The sequence below is a fragment of the Syngnathus acus genome, chromosome 10 (genome assembly GCF_901709675.1).
Source record: "Syngnathus acus chromosome 10, fSynAcu1.2, whole genome shotgun sequence".
Lineage (NCBI taxonomy): Eukaryota > Metazoa > Chordata > Actinopteri > Syngnathiformes > Syngnathidae > Syngnathus > Syngnathus acus.
The window spans coordinates 12,552,221-12,574,601 of NC_051095.1; the positions used below are offsets into that span (position 1 = coordinate 12,552,221).

At 40.9% G+C, this 22,381-nt stretch overlaps 1 protein-coding gene across 1 annotated transcript in view; it reads left to right on the forward strand.

Annotated features, from left to right (window-relative positions):
• Positions 1 to 20,642, forward strand: part of ctnna1 (catenin (cadherin-associated protein), alpha 1) — a 41,130-nt gene extending 20,488 nt beyond the window's left edge. The window contains exons 8-18 of the mRNA XM_037263079.1: positions 379 to 459; positions 654 to 806; positions 3,124 to 3,216; positions 3,664 to 3,820; positions 3,917 to 4,117; positions 4,481 to 4,632; positions 6,215 to 6,325; positions 6,879 to 7,060; positions 9,733 to 9,838; positions 15,859 to 15,993; positions 19,057 to 20,642. Of these exons, the coding sequence (XP_037118974.1) occupies positions 379 to 459; positions 654 to 806; positions 3,124 to 3,216; positions 3,664 to 3,820; positions 3,917 to 4,117; positions 4,481 to 4,632; positions 6,215 to 6,325; positions 6,879 to 7,060; positions 9,733 to 9,838; positions 15,859 to 15,993; positions 19,057 to 19,347 (1,662 nt within the window). The 3' untranslated portion in view covers positions 19,348 to 20,642. The remainder of the gene's footprint in view (positions 1 to 378; positions 460 to 653; positions 807 to 3,123; positions 3,217 to 3,663; positions 3,821 to 3,916; positions 4,118 to 4,480; positions 4,633 to 6,214; positions 6,326 to 6,878; positions 7,061 to 9,732; positions 9,839 to 15,858; positions 15,994 to 19,056) is intronic.
• The last annotated feature ends 1,739 nt before the right edge of the window (positions 20,643 to 22,381 follow it).

Below are 22,381 nucleotides of genomic sequence, written 5' to 3' on the forward strand. Positions count from 1 at the left end.
AGTCCGTACAATTTTCATTCGTTTCAGTTTTTGTTGTTGACTTATAACCACAAGTAAAACACAATGCTGGTTTTCCTATGTGAAATAATGTAAAGTTAATGTAAAGTTATTTTTTCCTCAGACGGCAGTTTGAAAATTGGTTCTATCTTATCTCGGAGGGCGTTCAGTTGCAGTACAGTGACGGTCCAAATAATATTTGGGCAAGTCGATATCATGCACTAAACGATTGTGTGGGGTTGAGAAGTCTTAGTGCTTTTCTCTATGATCCTAAATGCACATGTGGCTGGTTTGGCTGATGTTCAGTTTCATAGTGTATAAAATGTACCTGCCATCATGGCACTTAGTGAAATTGATCATGCTCCCATGTTTTCTTTACAGGCTGGCAGAAAGGACAGGAGTGATACTCTGAACACAGCCATTGACAGGATGACAAAGAAAACCAGAGATCTCCGCAGACAGGTTTCTTTCTTTCTTTCTTTCTTTCTTCTTTTTTTTTTTTTTTTTTTTTTTAATTCCCCTTTGAGGTTTTTGGACTGTATGATTCTCTACCCCTCAATATAGCCATTAATGTAATACAAGCAAACAAGTACCATACCATAAACACTTTGAATACTTCAAACATTGCCGTTTTCTTCTATTTCTCACTCTTATAGCTACGCAAAGCTGTGATGGACCATGTGTCTGACTCATTTTTGGAAACCAATGTGCCCCTCCTGGTTCTGATTGAAGCTGCAAAGAATGGCAACGAGAAAGAAGTGAAGGAGTATGCGCAAGTGTTCCGTGAGCATGCCAACAAGCTAATTGAGGTAAGGTACAATGTTGACTATGTTCTTTGTCAAAACCCAATCTGTTTTGTCCTTTATTTATATTTTTTTAAGGAGTGATATTCATTTATTTGTCTCACAGGCATCAATATAGCAAATTTCCCCCAGGTCCACTATCCAGGTTCTCTTTTTTGACACTGTTGACTTCCAGTTATACTGTGGTGTAAATTATCTTTCCAAAATGTCGTGATTTAACGAGACCCTGGCAGTAGGGGTAGTTTAGTAGTAGCAGTAGGAGTATTACTGATGAGTTCCAGCCTGTTACTCATTTCTAATGCTCCACAATTCCCAAGCTTGTTGGTGTTTGCCTGCTGCGGCCACACATCCTCAATATCTTGCCATGTTAATTATTGAAATGTTTACTTTGTCCTAAGAAGACAAGAGCAAATGAGGGACCACAAAATGATGACTTTGGAGCAGCAACAAGCCAGAGGCACCACTAGCTGACCTCATTAGTGTATTTTCGCTCAATTCCTTGAATGCCCGTGTCTGAGCATCAAATGCCTGACATTTGAAATGGGACTTCCCCCCACGGGCAGTTGACCACGAGTCCACTGTATTGGCTGATCCAGTGAGGACAGAGCAGCATAAGCTTTTTCCAAACACCGCTGGTGAATTGGACAGTAGGGGGCATCACATTGGGGAGGAGACCTTTAAATTGTCAAGGAGCACCTCACTGTCTGTCACCCATCAGGACATTGACAGGCTCATACTATATGCTTGAAAGTACTGTAGCTACTTAAGAGTAAAATACTTTGTATAATTGCTTGTAGTTGTTAAGGTGGGAATGAGGAAGCTAATCTTATTTTAAATACAACAAGCAATGCCTCCAGTATCAAAACCCTTACAATTTATACACCCTCAAAACCGCTGGGTTTAAAATTGGACTGACCCAGGAAGTTGGGTTTGGACCCAACCTTCTGGGTTGGTGCAATTTTTTTTACCTAAATTGGCTTGTTCTTAACCCATCATTTCTAAGACTGTAGTTTCTTTTGTCTCTATATTCTGATGAGACAGGACTGGGAACTACAGTAATTATTTTAAGAGAAGTCTAGATGCTTTTGTTCATTAGCAAACACCTGAAACTGGTTCCTGTGTTCAGTAACAAAAATCTTGCTTTCTCGCCCATAAATTGTACTTTGGCTTGTACAATGTTGATGAGTAGAGTACTATCTGAGTCTGATCTACCTTGACCTTGAAGGTGACCTTTCATTTTGGGGGCGGTTCTCATGGGATTTTTGGTCAGCATTTGTATTGTGTCCCCTATTTCATTCATTTCCATATTGCAGCACACATCCAGGAATGGTGGCTATTGTACTGTAGAACTTAAACATCTGGTTAATATTTGCAGCTGTAGTCACAGGAACATCATCAAGCTGCTTTGAAGGTTGGAAATAATGTTTTAGTATTTACTAGCTGCATCACCGTTTTAGTGTAGGCCTGAAACATGTTTTTTCCTCCTTAAATTGTTTTGTTGAACAAAAATTCAAAAGCAATATTGCATAACAAGTTTCATTGTCATGTCAATTCCGTGACAGTTGTGGGATTTTCTTTAGCAGTGATACCAATAACTGAGTCAACCGATAGAGAATAGACTGGTGTGCTTTAGATGAAATTCCTTAAACCTGTGCTCTTAAACTCAGCCTTTGACGAAATCTGTTTCATTGTTGCTCACATGATATAAGTTCAAGAGTTGGTGGCCTCAAGGCAAATGGTCCATTAGTTTCTACACATTAGCTTGAAACCATTATAACATTATGACTGACCCACATTCATCTTTGGATGGCATCTAAACAGATCCGCTAGCTTTGTCTGAACCATGTGGCCTTTAGGAGGTTAGTTGAATTTATTCAAGTAGTGAAAATCTGAAATTACAAAGACAACAACCAGACTACTGACAACACGTTTTCTCTTGCAGTAGTGAAGTTAGGACTTGTAATAGATTACAGCACAGTGTCTGGGAAATCCCGTTTTGGTGGAGTTCCTCTCATCCTAGACGATCCCCATTGTTGCCATCATATCGTAACAGCAGTGTCTGACCTACATTTTTCTGGAAAATCTTTCTGAAGGAGCACAATGACGCTCATTTACTAATATGCATAGGCACTGATTTGCGTATATACTCAACTTGTGTGCGGTGTACAAACGTTATATGCATTTGTTTGTATATGAGGCCCAATGGATGGTGTAAAAGTCATCATGTGGAATCTTCCCTTGTCTCATCGTCTTTTATAAGAATCAGAACTTACATGCTTATGTTGTTTTGTTGTGCCATTTTTTATCTTTTTCATCTATCAAGGTGGCCAACTTGGCATGTTCCATCTCCAACAATGAGGAGGGAGTAAAACTGGTCCGGATGGCAGCATCTCAACTGGAAACTCTTTGCCCTCAGGTACTATTGCTGTTTACACCCACTTACTTTCATCAATCTCTCTTTTGATTTCTGCCGTTGTCAAATATGGGAACTAAATATGTTTGAACCTTGTAAGGATATATTAGAATACCGTGATGATTGTCAGTGCCACTGCACGCAAAAAAGGCTGTGACCAACTCCTGCAAAATCAACTTTTACATCTTGATATCAAAGTTGTGTGAGCCTTTTTACTCTTCAACCTGAATTGATCTAATTCTAGAAAAAAGAAACTGCACACAGACTTATTAGTAGGAAATCCTTCACAATTTCATTTAGCACTTCCTGTAAATTATTACCTCAAATATGCTATCTTCAGAGTACAGTTTGAACACTGCAGTTGTATGTTAGTGTTGTTAATTGTCCTATTAGTGCAGTTAGTGCTGATACCCTAATGACGCCAACATATGTGTGATTGGGCGATTGCAGGTGATCAATGCAGCTTTGGCCCTAGCTGCAAAGCCCAACAGTAAGGTGGCACAAGATAATATGGATCTGTTCAAGGAACAATGGGAGAAACAGGTTAGAGTCCTCACTGATGCTGTTGATGACATAACATCCATCGATGACTTCCTATGTGTCTCTGGTAAGTGGTACTCAATACCCCCAATACCAAAATGTATGATGCAAGTCATAGTATAATCTACTCGGTGGTATACCTGTTGTACTGTCTGTCCCACAGAGAACCACATCCTGGAGGACGTGAACAAGTGTGTTATTGCTCTACAAGAGAAAGATGTTGATGGTTTGGATCGCACTGCTGGGGCTATTCGAGGTCGTGCTGCCCGAGTGGTCCACGTGGTCACTTCTGAAATGGACAACTATGAACCCGGAATCTACACAGAGAAGGTGTTGGAGGCCACAAAGCTCCTGACTGACACAGGTGCAACTCTTAAGTAATTGCAGAAAATAGACTGAGTTATTTTGTGTTTAATCGAAATAAGACCATTGCGAATATCTGCTTTTATTTTGGAAAACAATGACCATCAATCTTTCGTGTGGAAGATTGCTTAAATGTTTAGTTTTTTTGTAATCAGGATATATTACCAAATCAACGGTGAATATCAACTTGTCCCTTCTCCTAAAAATTATTTGTGACCCGTCTTGGCTGCTGTGTCGCTGTAATGAGTAATTTTGATTTGTCTGTGCTTACACATGATTTGTATTGGCCTAAGCTCACTGTGGTTTTTCAAAGAAATCTTCCTCAATATTGTTTTTCCCGACCTTTTATGTCACCCTCCCACAGTGATGCCACGGTTCGCTGAGCAAATTGAGTCTGCAGTGGAGGCCTTGAGTGCAAACCCCTCACAGCCCGTTGATGAGAATGAGTTCATTGATGCCTCCCGTCTTGTATATGATGGCATTCGAGACATTCGCAAGGCTGTCCTCATGATTAGGGTAGGTTGCACACATTGCTTCCTTCACTCATGCAATTTATATTGTATCTTGTGGAAATGTCTATTAGAACCCAAACAATCATTCATTTACAACCTTCTGTTATTGCGGTCATGGACGCGTTCCAGTAAAAAGCATATTATCATCCAAGCACACTTTTAATTAGTCATAGGTGAAATAGGAGTCAATATGCTTACCCTGCTAACGGCGCTAACTATGTTGTCAAATATATTTTGAATACCATGTTCCTTACAGAGAAGACAATGGTTTTCCAATATTTTGTCAGCCAAGGACCGGTTCATGGTAGGCACATTCCTTAAAGGAACATAATGAATATGCAGACTTGTGGTTGTGGACCTCTGCAGTACACCGCCTCATGCTGAACTCAAGACAGCAAATGAACATTGAACATTTATTGGAAACATTTAGCTTTGCGGCTTATTAACACTGAGTTACTCAGAATAAGTGGTTACTCAGAATAAGTGGCAGACTTATATCACTTAAAAATAGACACACTTTTAAATCCATACAGTGGTCAGGGTCAGACTATTTGTAAAACTGGACTAAAGAGTCGTCCAACAGAGACATCACAAAATATGCCCTCCAGACATACAACTATCATAAATGTGACAGCTGCTACCTTTTCTTTTTTCTTTTTAGTTTAGCACTAAAAGTGATTTCCCTCCCATCTTTGTTCAGACAAGTTCAATATGTTGGAGAGCATCATATGAGAAAAACTGTAATGTCCAGCGTGACTGTTACAAAGACGAGTAATGTACGTACCAAGAAGCCTTGTAGTTTGACCAGTATTGTTAAATGATCAGCTACTGCTAGTCTGTGCATGCCTCATGTAGATAAAATACAATGACGAAATCATCCAAGTTATCACTTGTATGAAACATTGCTATGCTGACAAAACCTTTTTAAGTGCAGACTAGTATTGACGCTGCTAAAAAAGGCAGGGGTAGTGCGTTTTGCTGCCAAACATGAGCTCCCGTTTGTGAGCCTCCCACGTTCATCTGTTGCTCAGGCCACGGCAGGTGTTATCTCCGCCCCTCCGAAAACCATTGTCTGACTTGAAAGAGACGCCTGTGAGTCAGTACAGATTTGTACCTGAAAACATATCCCTATTCCTTGCACGACAAGAAATTTACTGCACTCCATAAAACAATAGCCCTCCCATTTTAAGCTACTCCAAAGTAGTTTACAATGGGAGGTTTCGAGCCACTTAGTAAGTAAAACATACTGATAATCATCTCTTAGACCTTTTTTTTTCCTTTGTTTTCATTCTTTTGCTATTGTAGCCTCACAAAAGTTCATCAGTAATTGAGTTATACTATGTTTTCATGTTTGTATGAAAACAGAAGCATATGGTCGGTTTTATGTTAAAAGACTGCAGCGGCTCAAATTTGAAATAGCTACACTCTGTGTACACAGCTCTTGCATCTTCCTGTTTTTCAAGAATGCCACATGGTATTCTGAAGTATTGTGATTCCAGTATGCTTTTGTGCTACCTTATTGTTTCACTTTTCTCGCCGTTTCCGAAACAAAAATCACTAAGATCTTTTTTTCTTTTCTTTTCCAGACCCCAGAAGAGTTGGACGACTCTGACTTTGAAACTGAAGACTTTGATGTTCGCAGCAGGACCAGTGTGCAGACAGAAGATGACCAGCTGATTGCTGGCCAGAGTGCAAGGGTGAGTGTCGAGTTTTTGTTTATAATATTAACAGCAGATTGCAGAAGCAGATCACAAACCCATTTAACAGCATCAAACCATATCTTTTATTTGAGGAACAGTGCCAAAATGCAAAAGACGAACATCCTAATTATGCCATTCCCATATTGATTAATGCAGAGACTTGTGCGGCTTTGATTAATTAATCAATCAATCCACAAAGCCTGTGCTAGCGTTTTGCTCACCTCGTGGGGAATTCCATATGCGCACGTGCGAATAATTAGCATCTATGTGGCAGCTATGTTATGACAGTGACATATAATTGATAACCTTATATTATCACATGCACACAATACATGGATGGATAACGAGCAAGTTTTGATATCAGAAGTCAATAAAAAAATAATTTGTTCTACTAGTTAGGGTAGTGCTAACAAAAAAAAAGCCTGCAATATTTCTGTTTTAAAACCAAGTGATCTCCCATAGCACCATGCTGGTGAATTTTGTAAACCTTAACACTACAAAAACAGTGTGCTGTTTTAACCTGTTATCCCCCAACTATCCTCTGCTCCAGGCTATCATGGCTCAGTTGCCACAGGAACAGAAAGCAAAGATAGCAGAACAAGTCGCCAGCTTCCAGGAGGAGAAGAGCAAGCTGGATGCCGAGGTATCCAAGTGGGATGACAGCGGCAATGATATCATTGTTTTGGCCAAGCAGATGTGCATGATCATGATGGAGATGACAGACTTCACCAGGTGAGTTTGACTGTTGAGCATCTTGTTCTATTCCTCCAAAACAAGTAAAAATGTCTGTTCCATGGACACTTCAACTGGCCAAGAGAGAAAATAAGTGCCTGAGATTACTCGGTCAGGGAATGAGTAGTAACCCAATACTTATTCTGTCTTTTGCTTATAATTATTGAGGCAGGATATTTACCTGACGTGTTCATACATACTACAAAGTCCAAATATACATGCATTTTATTGGGCAGTGACAATTCATGCATACAAACGCAGAACCTCAGTTGTGCTTGGCAGAACAAAGTCTGAAAAGAGAACAAAGACGAAATGAAATCACATAGCAGATGGGGGGGGGGCACATGAAGGATTTGGTGGGTGAATATATACGTTCATAATATTCCCTCTCGCCTGTATGGTATAGTAGCACACAGAAGGTCAGTTGCTGGCTAATTCCACCTTCGCCCAAATTATTGCCCCTTCAACCTTGAGCTGGCACAATGCCTTGCCAAGGATAATGCTCTGTGAGGTAATTGATCTCGACCTCTTGTGACAAATCTGCAGAGTGAGAGTGATTCTTGTTGATGGCTGTCTGTTGGCCCTCATGAATAAAGCATTTGTGACTCGGAAACATTCGATATATTTGGGGCCCACCTGATATAGCATTTTGGCTAGCCGGGCATGGCTTGGTCATGTGTGACTGACAAACATCTTGGAGCCTGCAACATCTTCAGTCCTTAGCTCTTTCTACTCGCCATGAAAATCTGTCCTCTCGTCAAAGGGGCTTGTTTTTGAGTGACCTGACCACTGTTAAGTACTCTTCTGATCAGGCAAAATTTTCACCACGTCATTTAGTGCTGTGCAATATGGACAATATTTTAGATCACGATATAGATAATTTCATATTAGATCTTGAAAATTACCGTATTTGCCGCACCACGAGGCACACTTAAAACCTTTAATTTTCTCAAAAACCGAAGGTGCGCCTTTTAATAAGGTGTCCCTTTTGCGTGGACCAAATTACAAAATCCGTAAATGTTGATATGGAGACGCAATGAACCATTCAGAAGACATTACCTTTTACGTATATCGGGGCATTAAACCAATCAGAGGACTATACGTAATGCGTACATAGAATCCGTACCTTCGCCGCCATTGATGAATGAATACTATGGGTTTGTGCAAAGCAAACAACTTTAGGACCCTCAAAAATGGCATCGCCAAAGAGAAATGCTTACGAGGCACAATTCAAGCAAGCTTTCTGGAAAGCCGGGATCATTGTCGAAGAGCAACGTGACAACGCCGAGGCAGCGGCGAGAGGGAACGTTTCCTGTTTAATGGCAAACTTGCCCAACTGTTTAGTTCGGATAGACTCTTGACCTTTTTTTTTTTTTTTTATTTACCGTAAGTCATGGCATGCATACGCCGGTGAGCACCGTGTGTGAATTAAGCACAGAAAAGCACCCGCAATTGAGTCTGCGCCTTTTAACTCGACTCCTTATGGTGCGGAAAATACGCTACATGAACCTGACCACTAAAAATGGCAGAAAATGAAATTTTTTGAATGTCTACTTTTAGAAACACAAATTTGTTACCTTGTGCTGAAGGCCCTGTGGTGTCTCAGTCTGAACACTAAGGCACTCTGTAAAAGGAGTCTAAAGATAAGAGATCAAGTGCCAGTAAACATTTGGATGCCGTGTGCCAAGCTATTAATGAAGTGCATAAGAAAGAGATCTAATTGAGAACACCACACCAGCCAGACCCAACTGTTGGGATCATGAGAACACGGCGCCGTGTGCCAAGCTATGAATGAAGTGCATAAGAAAGAGATCTAATTGAGAATACCACACACCAGCCAGACCCAAATGTTGGGATCATGAGGCACTCACATTGATGAGACCAAATTCCAAGTTGTGGATCATTTGGCTCATGCGCTGAGGAAGAAGGCAGATAGCCCCAAAAACCAATGCGAATTGCAGCATATATTGGTCATCGCCTCTCCGAACGGATCGAGCAGCCCGATCCCTCCCAGGGCCATGCCTGTCTGAGCTTTGCTTCACAATCGATCAGGGAATAGCCCCAGCTAGAGCAACTCGTCGTTGAGCAGTATGCTGCGCCGCGGTCCCCTCTTTGCTTGTAAAGCCCGCCCCTCCCCCTTATACCACGCGAGAGAAACTGAATTTAAACAAAAATAACAATAAAAAAGGATAGAGGTGCCTATTGTAGCATCGGCACTTTATCTTCCTATGATATGTCAAATATTGGACAGGACTAGTGTGATTGTGATATTTCACGACATAGATCTACATATTAAACAGACACAGTAGTTTATCCTTTTGCTGTGTGCTGTTGCGGCAGACTGCAGTATTCTCCTCTGTTGTCTCCACCATATTACAGCAATCACTTTTCTTTTTGTATAATACTGTTCTCAGAGCATATGGGGGTGTTTTTTAGGAGGTTTTTTTTTCCCCAAAGTAGTTACAGTCAAGTTGTCTCTTGCCAAATGTGTCCAGAAGTCCCTTGTGGGAAAATGGGGATGGAGGATTTGGGGAGAGCAAAACTGATTTTCTAACCAGGGGAAACCAACCTCTGAAACAAATCAAATTCATGTGATCGCCAGTGTACAAAAACAAACATGTGATACAGTACAATCCAGCTTTATTTATGATCTTTAAATTGCTCCTCCACAGGGGCAAAGGCCCATTGAAGAATACTTCTGATGTCATCAGTGCTGCCAAGAAAATTGCAGAGGCAGGATCAAGAATGGACAAGTTGGGTCGCACCATTGCCGACAATGTAAGTTGCTTTTATGCCACACCCCGGAGGTTTTCACGTAGCTCTCCATTGTTCTCGTGATATATTTCATATTTGGATTGTGCAAAAACAGGGCTCATTCGCTGATCAATTTTGTTTTACACTGTCCTCCCTAATTTCACAAAGGGAGTCCTGATTTGCTGTGACTTGTGTTATTCATGAAGACACCCTTATTTCTCGTATTTCTCTCAAAAGAAACTCATTCCCTTTTCCTAGTCCTTTTGTCTTACTACTCCCCATAGTCTCTCACCATGTATTCTTTACCCACTGGATGATGGCCCTCGACAGAGGGAAACGCGCATTCAATCATCTATGGCTTCATATTTCACTTAAATACTTGCACTGTACTATTCCTCAAGGAATCACAGTACATGATTTATGCCCAGACTTATTCATGTGCCCTGTCTTCAGTAACTTCATATCCTTTTTCTGCAATGCACATACATTTATTTATTATAGAATCACAGTTTTGATGTTTGCTACAAGTTCTACTTGTCAAATTGAGACCTTCTGAGACTACTTGATGCACCCAGTGTCTCTTTTCAAGCACAAGTACCAGTAGCCACTTAAGAAGGAGGGGTGGTCACCACTGAATTTCAATTTTGACAATATTAAGTGTTAAGCTCTTAGCCACACTGAACTTGTAAAATACATTTCTTTATCGGGGACTTCTGCTACACAGAGCGTTAAATAATTGCTAATATATATATATATATATATATATATATATATATATACCTCTTTTGCATTGACTGTTAATTTGATCTTTTTTTTTTTTTACTTTTTTTACCCCAGCCAAAATTACAAACACGAATGGCAGTGTTTAGCCAAAATCACAAACACGAATGGCAATGAAGTCACACTCGTATATCATGTAGTATCAACCTGTTTTTGTTGATTTCATTAAGGAAACTTTTTTTTTAATTTGCCTTTGAGCGGTCCAACCCTTACACGGAAGTGGAGAAGTGGTAGACAACAACCTTCTTGCAATCCCATTTTATTGTATTCCTATATTCTAAATACGTTTGTATAAGACTTGCATAAGGGCTGTGCAGTTGATGTGCGCCTTACGTGCGTGATCATTTTAACAACTTTTCAAAGATACCAAACGGTTCTGCAGTCTGTCATACTAATCTATTCTTACCAGTTTTTGACTTCATTTGAATAGTTTCAATTTAAAAGAGCTGTGTTTGTTCTTTGTATGCCTCACTGACACAGTTTGAAGATGCTTATTCACGTTAATGAAAGCCGCGCTATCCCCCAAAGAAAACAGATGGGCAACTGTGCAGGTGTGAGTGTTTGCATATCAGTACATCCTGTGGATTAGACTTGGGTGGCTAGTTTATTCTCCCAACAACCCCCCACCCCACCTCACTTGCCATTTGTGTTCAACTAATTTACGTGAGCACAGTCTGTGCTTTTCAGACTAGCGTTTGAACAAATGAATGGATACTCCTCGGGCTCAAAGTCCATCTACCTTACACAGCTCAAACAACTATGTGACACTCATAACACAGCCTGTCATATTTAGGCTTAACATGCAAGAAAGAGAGATTGGAATAGGAAGGTAGAGAGAATGGACAGTGTATTTCTGTGGAGAGAGGAACGTCCCTCCTGAGAGATGAAACCATTAAGTGTGCTTTGCCCTTTTAATTAGCAATATAATTGCCAGGTGGCGCTTTCTAAACTGCTTGCATTTATTCACAGTATATGTATATTTAGGACATTGCTCTAACAAAGCACGGTGATGCCGCAGGCCTGCTAATAGCAAAAGGCGTGTCTGTCGTGCATCACGTCTGCATACTCCAGCAGCAATAGTTAAGCGAATCACCACTAAGATGTATACATACTGACAGCAGAGTAAAGGCAATGCTGGGCCTGCTCATTAACCTAGCCATATTAATCACATGGACTCCATGCTTCTGGCAGAAGGGGCCTATGAGATTTTACTCCTCATATAAAACATCAGCAGATGGTCCCACATTAATGACAGAGCTTCTCAACCCTCATTCTCCTTCCCAAGACTTTGTTCTACTCTTTTGTTTCATGTGATTGCAGTAATCTGAGAAATGCATGTGCTTTTGGTAAGTTTGGGTGTTTTTAGAAACTTTATAACATGTAGTGGGCCCTAATTAAAATGGAAAGAACAGACACTTAGAGATGAGCGGTATGGGATTTAGGTCAGTGTTGTCTGTAAGGTCTGCACTGCAGTTTATTAGGAATTTATGACCCTCCTATGCAGGGCAACTTGGAATACTATCAGTCTGCTGGTAAACAAGTAATGCGGTGTAATTGAGATTTATCATCATTAATTATCTTCCTCACTATGCATTCAAACTTGTCTGTTTCTTGCCTATTTGACAATTAAAGGTGCATATGAACAAATCTGTGTGTATTAGGGCTGGTTGATTATCCAAAAAAAAACACAATTATTTTGATTGAGATTGAAATCACATTTATTAAAATGATTATTGATTTCAAAGTATTCACCAGAAGAGTGACATACAACATTGCTAGGCAAGCACTTCACAACGTTGGGAAACACCATTCTGCACAATAATTGTTGACGATAACGTTTTGAAAATAGAAAGAAGCCAAAATCACAATTAAAAATTCGATTAATCGTCCAGCCCTAGTGTGTTGTGCATTTGTGTGTGCAAGCAAGCTTTTATCCTCATGATGTATGCTGACAAACATGGTGTACTTTTCCAATTTGCATTCAATCAGTAGAGATTTATAGTGATCCATGAGCTATGTTGCTGGACAGCGTCTAATCCTGGCTCTGGCTTGAAGCGCTTAACAGCAGGCAGGGTTGTAAATTACCCACTGCATTGGAGAAGCAAAATCACCCAATGAGCCCCATAAATTCTCAGAGGCTCAGCAGTTCAAGGGTCATCTTTCAGCCAATTGGAGTTTTGTCCAACTAAGAGCTTACTGTATTTGTTGGTTGAGACATTTGTCAATGTGCAATTGATTGTTCTGAAAGGTGTTCACGGATGTTCTCCCTAGCGGCTAGCTGCTAAGCCACATGCTCCGTATAGGCCGGCAAGAGCTGTCACGTTACTGTTCTCAGGCAATTTAACAGGAGAAAATTAAATGCTGACAGACTGATAATGATTGTTTTCTAATAAACCAGGCTTACGCAAATGTGCTGATTTAGCTAACATAGTAACATTAACCCTTGCATTCCTTTGTGTTGTTGGTTTGTCCCGTTCTCACTAAACGGAGCAAGTCTGCAAACAGTGTAATGAAGCTTACTCAGCAGTATTTCTTATTTTTGCACGTGACATCATAGAATAATGGACAGTAACAATGTTGTGTAAATGCCATTGTTTGCATTAGCTTCACTTTGATTTGCACAAATAGTTTATGAACAAACCCGAATGGGGGAACAAAGAAACCTCCTTGGTTGACTTGTGTGTGGCACTCAACAGGTATGTTGACAGTGGCTCATTAGAATGCTGTTGCAACAGTAAGTATTGGAAATTGGCATTTCCTCTGGGTGAAGCATCTTAAAGGTCAGCAGCTCTGCCTCTCTCTGTGGCGTGTAATAGAATCAGCAAAACTGCGTGGCATTACCGATGATTGGACCTGACCTTCCTGATCATCATTTATATCATGGACATTAGCCAGTGTGTGGCACAGTGAATCCTTTTGTTCAACATGGTACTCGGTCATTCTTTGTACATTATCTCTATATTGGCTGTCGTTTTACAGTTAGGACAGTGGTTCGCAAACTTTTCATACCAATTTCCGCCCAAACAAATGCCCAGATATTAAAGTACCACTAGTATAGTAGGCACAAATGTTTATGAAAAAAAGAACTTCAGTCATGACTGAATAAAATCTAAAGGAAAATGGTCCACAAATGTGTAAAAACAGTTTGTTCTAGATGAAATACAAATGCATTAATCCTAGAAGTTAAAAACAATTAAATTGTACTTAGGGATTTTTTTAAGTGGTACTCATGCCACATGTTGAATGTCGGTTCAATGTTAAAAAGAAAAACCGAAATAGCCACCAACCAAGGGTGTAGCACATGATAGTCTGGCTTGTGACAGTACCAAGTGGTGGACTTTGTCTTGTCTACTCTCCAAAAATTCCGACCAAGCAAGTTAATGGTAAATGCAAAAGTTTTTCCTCATAAGAAAAAGCCTGATTAAGGAATCTGTTGGAGAATTTAGTTTCATTTAATAAAACTGGCAGGGTAAATAATTGGTGTTCATATTTCTTTTCATTTTCTGGACATGTATATATATTTTTTTTTAAATAAATTCAGCGGTAGGTTATTTTTAATGTGTTGTGTATTGGCACTAGATTACCCCAGAGCACAGTTTCACTGTACAAATTCATGTGATGTATTTTTAGGCTTGCTTGATTTAATCTTTGAGATTATATTGATTCTGCTACTGGCATGATCAACCGGGTAGTGTCCTAATGTGAAGGGTGGGTGACGTGTCGCAGCACTGCTGCGCTGGCCCGGCCGGCCCGAGGTCCTCCTCGATGGCTTTGTGACAGGAGCGCAGCTGACTTGGCCGGAGTCGAGCAACGCCGAGTGGAGCTTGCAATGTGGTGCACAACGCACTGTGCATACTTGTTGGGTGGCCGCCTCTGTCGCCACCCGAGTGGAGTTGATCATCCACTTAGCTGAGTATCATTTACCGCCTACTAAAAGGGTTGTCATCCACGTTTACCGTAAAGTGTCTCTATGTGGCTGACTTAATTCCCATTCGGAGTGTTACTGGCTTGCTGGTGAGGTGGTACCGGTGTCCCCCTTATGGATGCTTTCTACAGAATGTCTTGTGCTGTAAGATATGAAAGGCAGGAGAAAGCCTATTGGAACATCTTTAATTGAACTCTTAGCAATTACGAATATTTCCATTCGTAAAACCAAGCAAATAAGTCTCTTTGGGATCATTTCAAACAATCGCACGTTGTACAATAAACTTAGTCAGAATACAAACTACAGCCTCCGAATCCCGCCCAGGTAAGCACACCAGCCTACATTTTGCATGATCCAAACAATCTTTGGGGATCTTGTCGCTTGTGCGTAATTTCTGTATGCACTTGTCACAGTGCGCGGAGCCTCGCAGAGTGAAGCCAGCAGCTGAGCACGAGCACAAGTGATGCTTTCACAGAGCTCTGCTCTCAGCCGTCTGAATTCTTCCCCAAGCCCTTATTAGCATGGCTGCTGCATTCAGCCTCATTTCAGGTCTTGCCGAGTGTGTGTATGTTTGCACACACGCACGCACACAAGTATAACCACGCACTCAGTATCCGTGCAAGCTGCAGTTGAATCCTCGTGTTTCTCTTCTCCCTAGTTGGATATCGCTCTTATTTACTTCTCCATACGGTTTCCCCTCTGGCTCACTCTTCGTCCTCATGCTTTCTCTCAAGTGCTTGTTTTCAGTTTTATGTTTTCGGTTCGGCTCCGCTTTTTAACCCTCCCATTTTCTTCCTCCTGCCATCTATGTATTTGTCCTCATCTGTCAGATGATCAACCCCCTCCTTTCCCCTCATCTTCTTTAATTATTTTATTTAATGGGTGGCTAAGTATTACATATCCCTCTTCTCCACTTGGACCATATTTCTATTAGTCAGGAATAGATAGTGATGATGAAAGAGATTCAGCCCATTTCATTCATAGCAACGCAGGGCATCTGTAGGCTTCCCAGAAAAAGCTACAAAGGAATACGTATACATTTGAAGTACGATGTTGAAATGTGCTCATGCAACATGTCACTTCGCAGTGTTGGATGGAAGAGCTCTCACCGTCTCTTTAAAAAGTAACATTTGATGCCATTATAACCTCCTAAAAGTATCCTGCTGAATATACCTATTAGCGAACCCCACGTTGTTGCATATTTAATGGGAGTGTTCCCGATGTGGGCCTCTCCCTTACCTGTCATACCGCAGTGCCGCCAAGCCATCTTCAAAGTGTGTGTATGTGCGTGCGTGCGAGCATCGCAGATTTGTTAACACGTTGTCATTGTGTCTTGCAGTGTCCGGACTCAACCTGTAAGCAGGACCTGCTCGCTTACCTGCAGCGTATCGCCTTGTACTGCCACCAGCTCAACATCTGCAGTAAAGTCAAGGCCGAGGTTCAGAATCTGGGAGGAGAGCTGGTTGTCTCAGGGGTAAGTACACCATCGTTTTAATCATGGGCACCAGGGGGCCATCTATAATTTACTCTCCTCAATGTGCTCAGCCACCAAAGTAACTGAGGAGTTGGGGAGCAGTTAAATTACCTAAGAAATAAGCCTAACCGTTGTTGAAATGTTTTGACAACTCCTGCGAGAAAAGCAAAGTCAAGTGTGAAAGTCTCTTGGGTAACCTACTGAATCCCAAAGAGGAAGACGGCAAAGAATCCAAATCATTCAGGAAAAGAGCTTTTCAAATGCCACTCTTCCTCACATACCTGTGTTGTCGCAACAGAACAGCAAGTTGATAGAGCGGTCCTCGCTTGCTTCCGCTCCTTTCACATGAAATAGGTAGATTTGACATCAAGTCCTTTCTGACTGTAGTGGCTTTTAACAACACTTGCCGTAACGTATCAGTTAATCTGCTCAAGAATCAAACGATTACCTTTTGAACTCTGCAGGGAATGTTTTCTGTAATATTTTAAGTGGGCATGAAAGAAGATGGAGAAAAGCAAAATTGCCACCGCTTATTTCTATGATGTCTACTGCATAATAGGTTGCGCTTTAGAAAGATTAAAATGTGATCTAGAAATGTTTTCCAAAAATATTGAAATATGCCTTCGGCAATGATGCATGTGGCCGAAGAGATATTAAAATAAACCCCCATTCCCTAATACTGTAGATGGCAAAGAAGGAATTCCAGTTGGATTTGAAACTTCCCCTTACCTTGACTAAAACCTTGCATTGCATTGTGGCCAAAGGTAGAATCCTGCTCTTGTATTATGTGTTTTGCGGCTGTAAATGATAAATCCTTTTGTGGCGGATTCCGCATGCTAAATTTGTCAGCTCGCTAGCTTGGGAGACAGTCACTTTGTTGCCAGGAGAGGCAACAGCAAACTAACAATACATCGGCGTCACGCATTAGTTGCTGTGACTACTGCAACTCCTCGTCTTCCATCTCCCCTTTAATTTTCTCTTGGCAGTTGGCAAATACTTTTTGTGCATTAGCATGCGTTAGTGTGATTGTACTCGTGAGCGACTTAGTCTGAAAATACTGTAACTGTATTGTCGCCCTAAGTTTCCTGCTCTAAAATGATCATGACATTTTTTTCCTCTGTCATCGCTCTGATATATTTACAGATTTGCTAACTTTCCACTTTTAAACTTTTGAACTGTTATGGCTACCTTCTTATGACACGCTTTTTATTCACGGTTTTCCACTTGAACTACCGTAATTTTCGGACTAAAAGTCGCTCCGGAATATAGGTCGCATTAGCCATAAAATGCACAATAACGTGAAAAAAAACATGTTTAAGTCGCTCCGGAGCATAAGTCGCATTTTGGGGGGAAATTTATTCGACAAAATCCAACACCAAGAACAGACATGAACGAGCAACAACAGGCTAAACGATAGGTATGCTAACGTGACATAAACACAAACAAAGAGCTGAGAACAGGCCTGACGTAACATTCAGAGTTATTAAAAAAAACTATTACATAAATAACACGTTTATAAAACCATCTGTCACTCCAATTCATTAAATCCATCGATCGTCCTTTGTCAACAATGGGTGCGCGCCGCTGACGGCGCTTGCACTTCAAAATATTCCACAGGCCCATATAACGATATATAAATTAGATATCAAATTTAGATATCAAATAATTATTATATAAGCAATAATATTATCAAACCATCTGTGCACTCTAAATCGTTAAATCCATCCATCAAATTCCTCGTCCTTTGTCAACAACGCCGCGCGTGCGCCCTGACGTCAGCCTCGTCGTTATTCCACAGATCTAGTATATAACTAGATTGTAGCGTTAACAAAGTACAAGGAAAGACGTGGGTTTGGTAAACGGCTCTTTAGTTAACAAAACAAACTTCCAGGCGTGTGGCGGCGTGGACTTCCAGCCACGGAGGTGGAAGAGAGATCCATAGAATAGGACCGGGCGTGCGTAAAAGCCATGACCGAGCCCCATCCACCGTCCCCGGACAGCCACCCGGCCGAGCGCCGGCCCTCGACTTCCATCCACGAAGGTGAAAGAGAGCTCTGTATACAGAGTAGGACCGGGCGTGCGTAAAAGCCATGTCCGAGCCCCATCCACCGTCCCTGGACAGCCACCCGGCCGAGCGCCGGCCCCCGACTTCTATCCACGGATGTGAAAGAGAGTTCCGTAGAGTAGGACCGGGCGTGCGTAAAAGCCATAATAGTTTTTCAAACCTTCTGTGTCACTCCAAATCCTTAAATCCTTAAAACTCTTCGTCCTCCGTGTCACTTAGAAACAAAGCCGCTAATGATGCCGGTAGTCCGTGGGGCCCTTCGTCATCCCGTGATCAATCTTTGTCCTTTTTGTAAACAACCGCCACGTCGCGCTGCTGACGTCACTTGAAATTCAAATTACAGTAATCCCTTGCTACATCGCGGTTCGTTTATCGCGGTTTCACTTTTTTTTTTTGGGAAAATGTTTGGAAAAAAACACAAGTCGCTCCTTATTATAAGTCGCCCCCTCCCCCACCCAAACTATGAAAACAAACGCGACTTATAGTCCGAAAATTACGGTACTACAGTTGTTACGTTGGTTTGGTTGAATTGGTGCCACTTTATATTGACTAATCGCAAGGGTGTAATTGCTTTGTTTGCTAGAAAACAGACATTGCCTCCACGCGCGCACCATTTTCAGGATGAGCAATGTTTACAGGGTTGTTAAAGCATTAATTAGCCACTTGCCAGCCAACCTGATTTTAATAGCAAGCCTCTGTGCATGAAATAATGAATCCCCTTCCCCTTTCAGCGAGGCTGACAGGCGACTGCGCTTTCACACTTAGCATAAGTGTCACCAATGTCTTGGAGGCTTTTAAATAGTTGGAATTAAATTAGTCTGACCTTTTTATCTTTTCTGCAATTCCTCGCATATGTTTATATGTCAAAATGTGAAAAGGTTGTTGATTGCAGGTTCCAAACAATGACACCTTTGTTTTCCAACATCTCAGAGGCTAACATTTTCTTTTTTTTTTTGCACTTTTCACGCTCTCTTTCTCTCTCATTTTCACACAAACAGTTGGACAGCGCCATGTCCCTCATTCAAGCCGCAAAGAATCTGATGAACACCGTGGTGTCCACCGTGAAGGCGTCGTACGTCGCCTCCACAAAGTACCAGAAGAACAAAGGTATGGAGGCTCTCAATATGCCCGCCATTTCCTGGAGGATGAAGGCACCTGAGAAGAAACCTCTGGTGAAGCGAGAGAAGCAAGATGATGGCCAAACTAATCGGGTCAAGAGATCCTCTCACAAGAAGCACGTCAACCCCGTGCAGGCTCTGAGCGAGTTTAAAGCAATGGATAGCATCTAGAGCCTCCCTCATTTTTGTTTTTGAATAGAGATCAAGCTTGGCATTTTATTAAAGAGAGCTTTTAACCTTTTTTCAACCCAATATTGTAATCATTCTGTTGGTCCATGTGTACGCGTCTGCCTCATCTCAATTCCAGATGACTGCTGTATACTGTGTTGCGTGGAAAATAGTAAAGGATCAATTGGACAGAAGTGTTTTGTTTTGTATTTTCCAATTTATTTTCTGTTCTGTATGTATGACCTAATTCCACAAGGCAATTCTCATTTCGTTGTATTATTACCATGCTGGGGTTCTCTGGTGTTTTTCATTGTCTGTACCACAAATAACTATGCAAACTCCCAATGGCCTTATTTCAACTCGAGCAATAATGTTTGGAGCATGTAGGGTGAATGTGTGACTTGAATGTGTCATGGCCCAACTGTAACAAGCCAAAGTTTGTACTATAAATTTGTACCTGTTAACACCGGATGACAGATTTGTCATCTCCATGACACATTTTTTCCTTTTTGTTTTCTCGCTGTTTTGTTCAGCAATGCAGCCTTTTTACATGGCCTTGTAACCAAGAGCATTTAAGACCAACAGATCTGCCCTTTCAGAGCAGCTCCGAGCATTTGAGGCTTATTGATGAAGTCTTATAAAACCCAGTCGGCCAAACAATCAGTGAAATTCGCCTGTTCTCTGCAAAGAACTGCCAAGCGTTATTTTCTGTCAATGAGACCAAGCTCCACAATCTCCGAATGGGTCCAAATTGAGGTATCAATACTTTGCTCGACTCAGCCTGGGAGGAAGGCACGAAAAGAAAGAAGCGGGGTTCCTCCCTAATGACTTGTTTTCTATTCCTTGTTCTAAATCTTGAAAGCTGGTCCAGATTTATGTGGTAAACTTAGCTTTTGGAAGCATAAAAGCAACTCGTAATGTGTTAAAGCTTTAAAAATGGTCACGTTTTGATGGCATTGTGAGACTTTGAAGGGTTCAAAAAGTGTGGTTTAGTTTTCCGTTCAAATTCGTTTTTGGCATCAGTGAACTAATCCTGCATTTGTGCTCAAACACATCACTGAGCATGTTTTTTCCCACATCACAAAGATCCCATCATCTAACACCACCCTTCCCTCCTTGGATTGCATTTTGCTGTACGTATCTGATTTTGGAATAGATATAAGTAAACTACTTTGCTGTGCATTGCTTTTTCTTTTTTTTTTTATATATAGCTGACCTGTTAGTAGACACTATTTTGAATTCATGTGCCTGCTCTGTATTTTCATCAGCAACTGAATAAAACCATCCCCCCCAAAAAATGTTTTCAACTCAATTGATTTCAAGCTTCATTGTGCTGCTAAATTGTGTTGTCAAATCTTAAATCGTGAGGGAAAATATTTGTTTACTTTAATTGAAACCTCGTTTTCCCCCAGTAGATTTGTTTTTGTCATTTGCGTTACAAAGTGCACTATTTTTTTTTTTTTTTTTTAAATTGTGACTTGTCACATACTGCTTTCATCTCGCCACCATCTCGAGAGCTCAAGTCTTTACCTTTCCATCTTACCGGCACTAAATTTCCTCTGAACATCAAACCGCTCTTGTAATAATCAAGAAACAACTGCTTGATTGGATGTCTTAGTTTCAATCATTTAAAGCAGCACCATGCTATTCATGGAAAATGATTTTAGGACTAATCCAGACGTTACATCTTTAGGCATTTTGTACTTAAAGAGAATCGGTATGTGTTGGCGAAAGGCTGGTTTAATATGCTGGGGCGGACCTAATAAGCAAGACGTGTGTGTGTGTGCATGTTTGAGTGTTGTTATATCTCCGACCCAGCATTAATGCGGAGGACTCCAGTCCCAAAATTCAATCTCATTTGTATTCATTTGCTTGAATATCATTTTAAAATGTACATAATCCGGCGCTTCATCTACGTTATTCTTAATGAGTGTCCACGTAGGAGATAAATCTCTCGCTCGAGTAATATCGTGGTTTGAATATAAGCGACGCGCAGATTTTTTTTTGCACACTTTGCACGGGTTTATATTAGTTTGGGATTTTCATTATAGTTAGCTTTGATCCCTTTTTAAATGTGTTTAATTTCAGTTAGTTTTTAGTGCAGGCTTGTTTGATCTTTTTTTGAGGGGGGGTAGAGAAAATGCTGAAGTTTATATTTTATTTACTCTTGTGTGACAGTCACTTAAGAATTCTCAAAACTTACCTGAACTAGTGCAGATACACTTTTTGTCCCGAGTACTGTTAGACCCCACGAGAGCCAAATGATTTCCGATGGGAGAAATGATTTAGTGGCAATTCTTTTCTACTGTGTTTGTCAATATTTTCTTGATTTTTATCAGGGTCAAGACCAGCATTATTTGTTCACGACCCATCTCTTTTTTTGTCATCTTTATATTGACAATATCACAATATACAGTCTACATGCGGAACAAATGGAGACGAGCCTGTCGAGGGAGATCTTGTCACACCTGTGATTGTTCTTTGTGAATTTATGATGCCTTTGTGGCCAGTGTAGCAAAACAATGAGCTGAGCTGCTCCAGTTTGGAGAGACTTCTGCTTTTTGTGTGTCAGCTGATGTTCAGTTTGCCATATTACCCTCACACCATGGCTTATTTATTTACCAAATCATAAAAAGCTTTCTTCCCCATTAAATGCGCTATGCTGTCATTTCTATTTTTATTGTTGTATAAAATTCCATATGTTTCGCAGGAGGTTTTAATCCATGTAGGCCTCCTGATGCATTTCCAACAGTTTATCAGTGCCATGAATTCACCATCCTGTTATATTAATCTTTGCGTTACCCAAATTATTTGGGGGATTTTATTTGTTGATTTATAAAATAACATTTTGTGTTGAATCACTGTCATGTGCTCAAAAGCTAGCTCAAAAGCAATTATTCATCCAGCCATCCATTTTCTGACTCGCTGCTTCTCACATGCAGTCATCGGGCAGTAGGTGGGGAAACCCTGAACTTGTTGCCAGCCAATCGCAGGGCACACATAGACAAACAACCATCTAACCATCTACAGACAATTT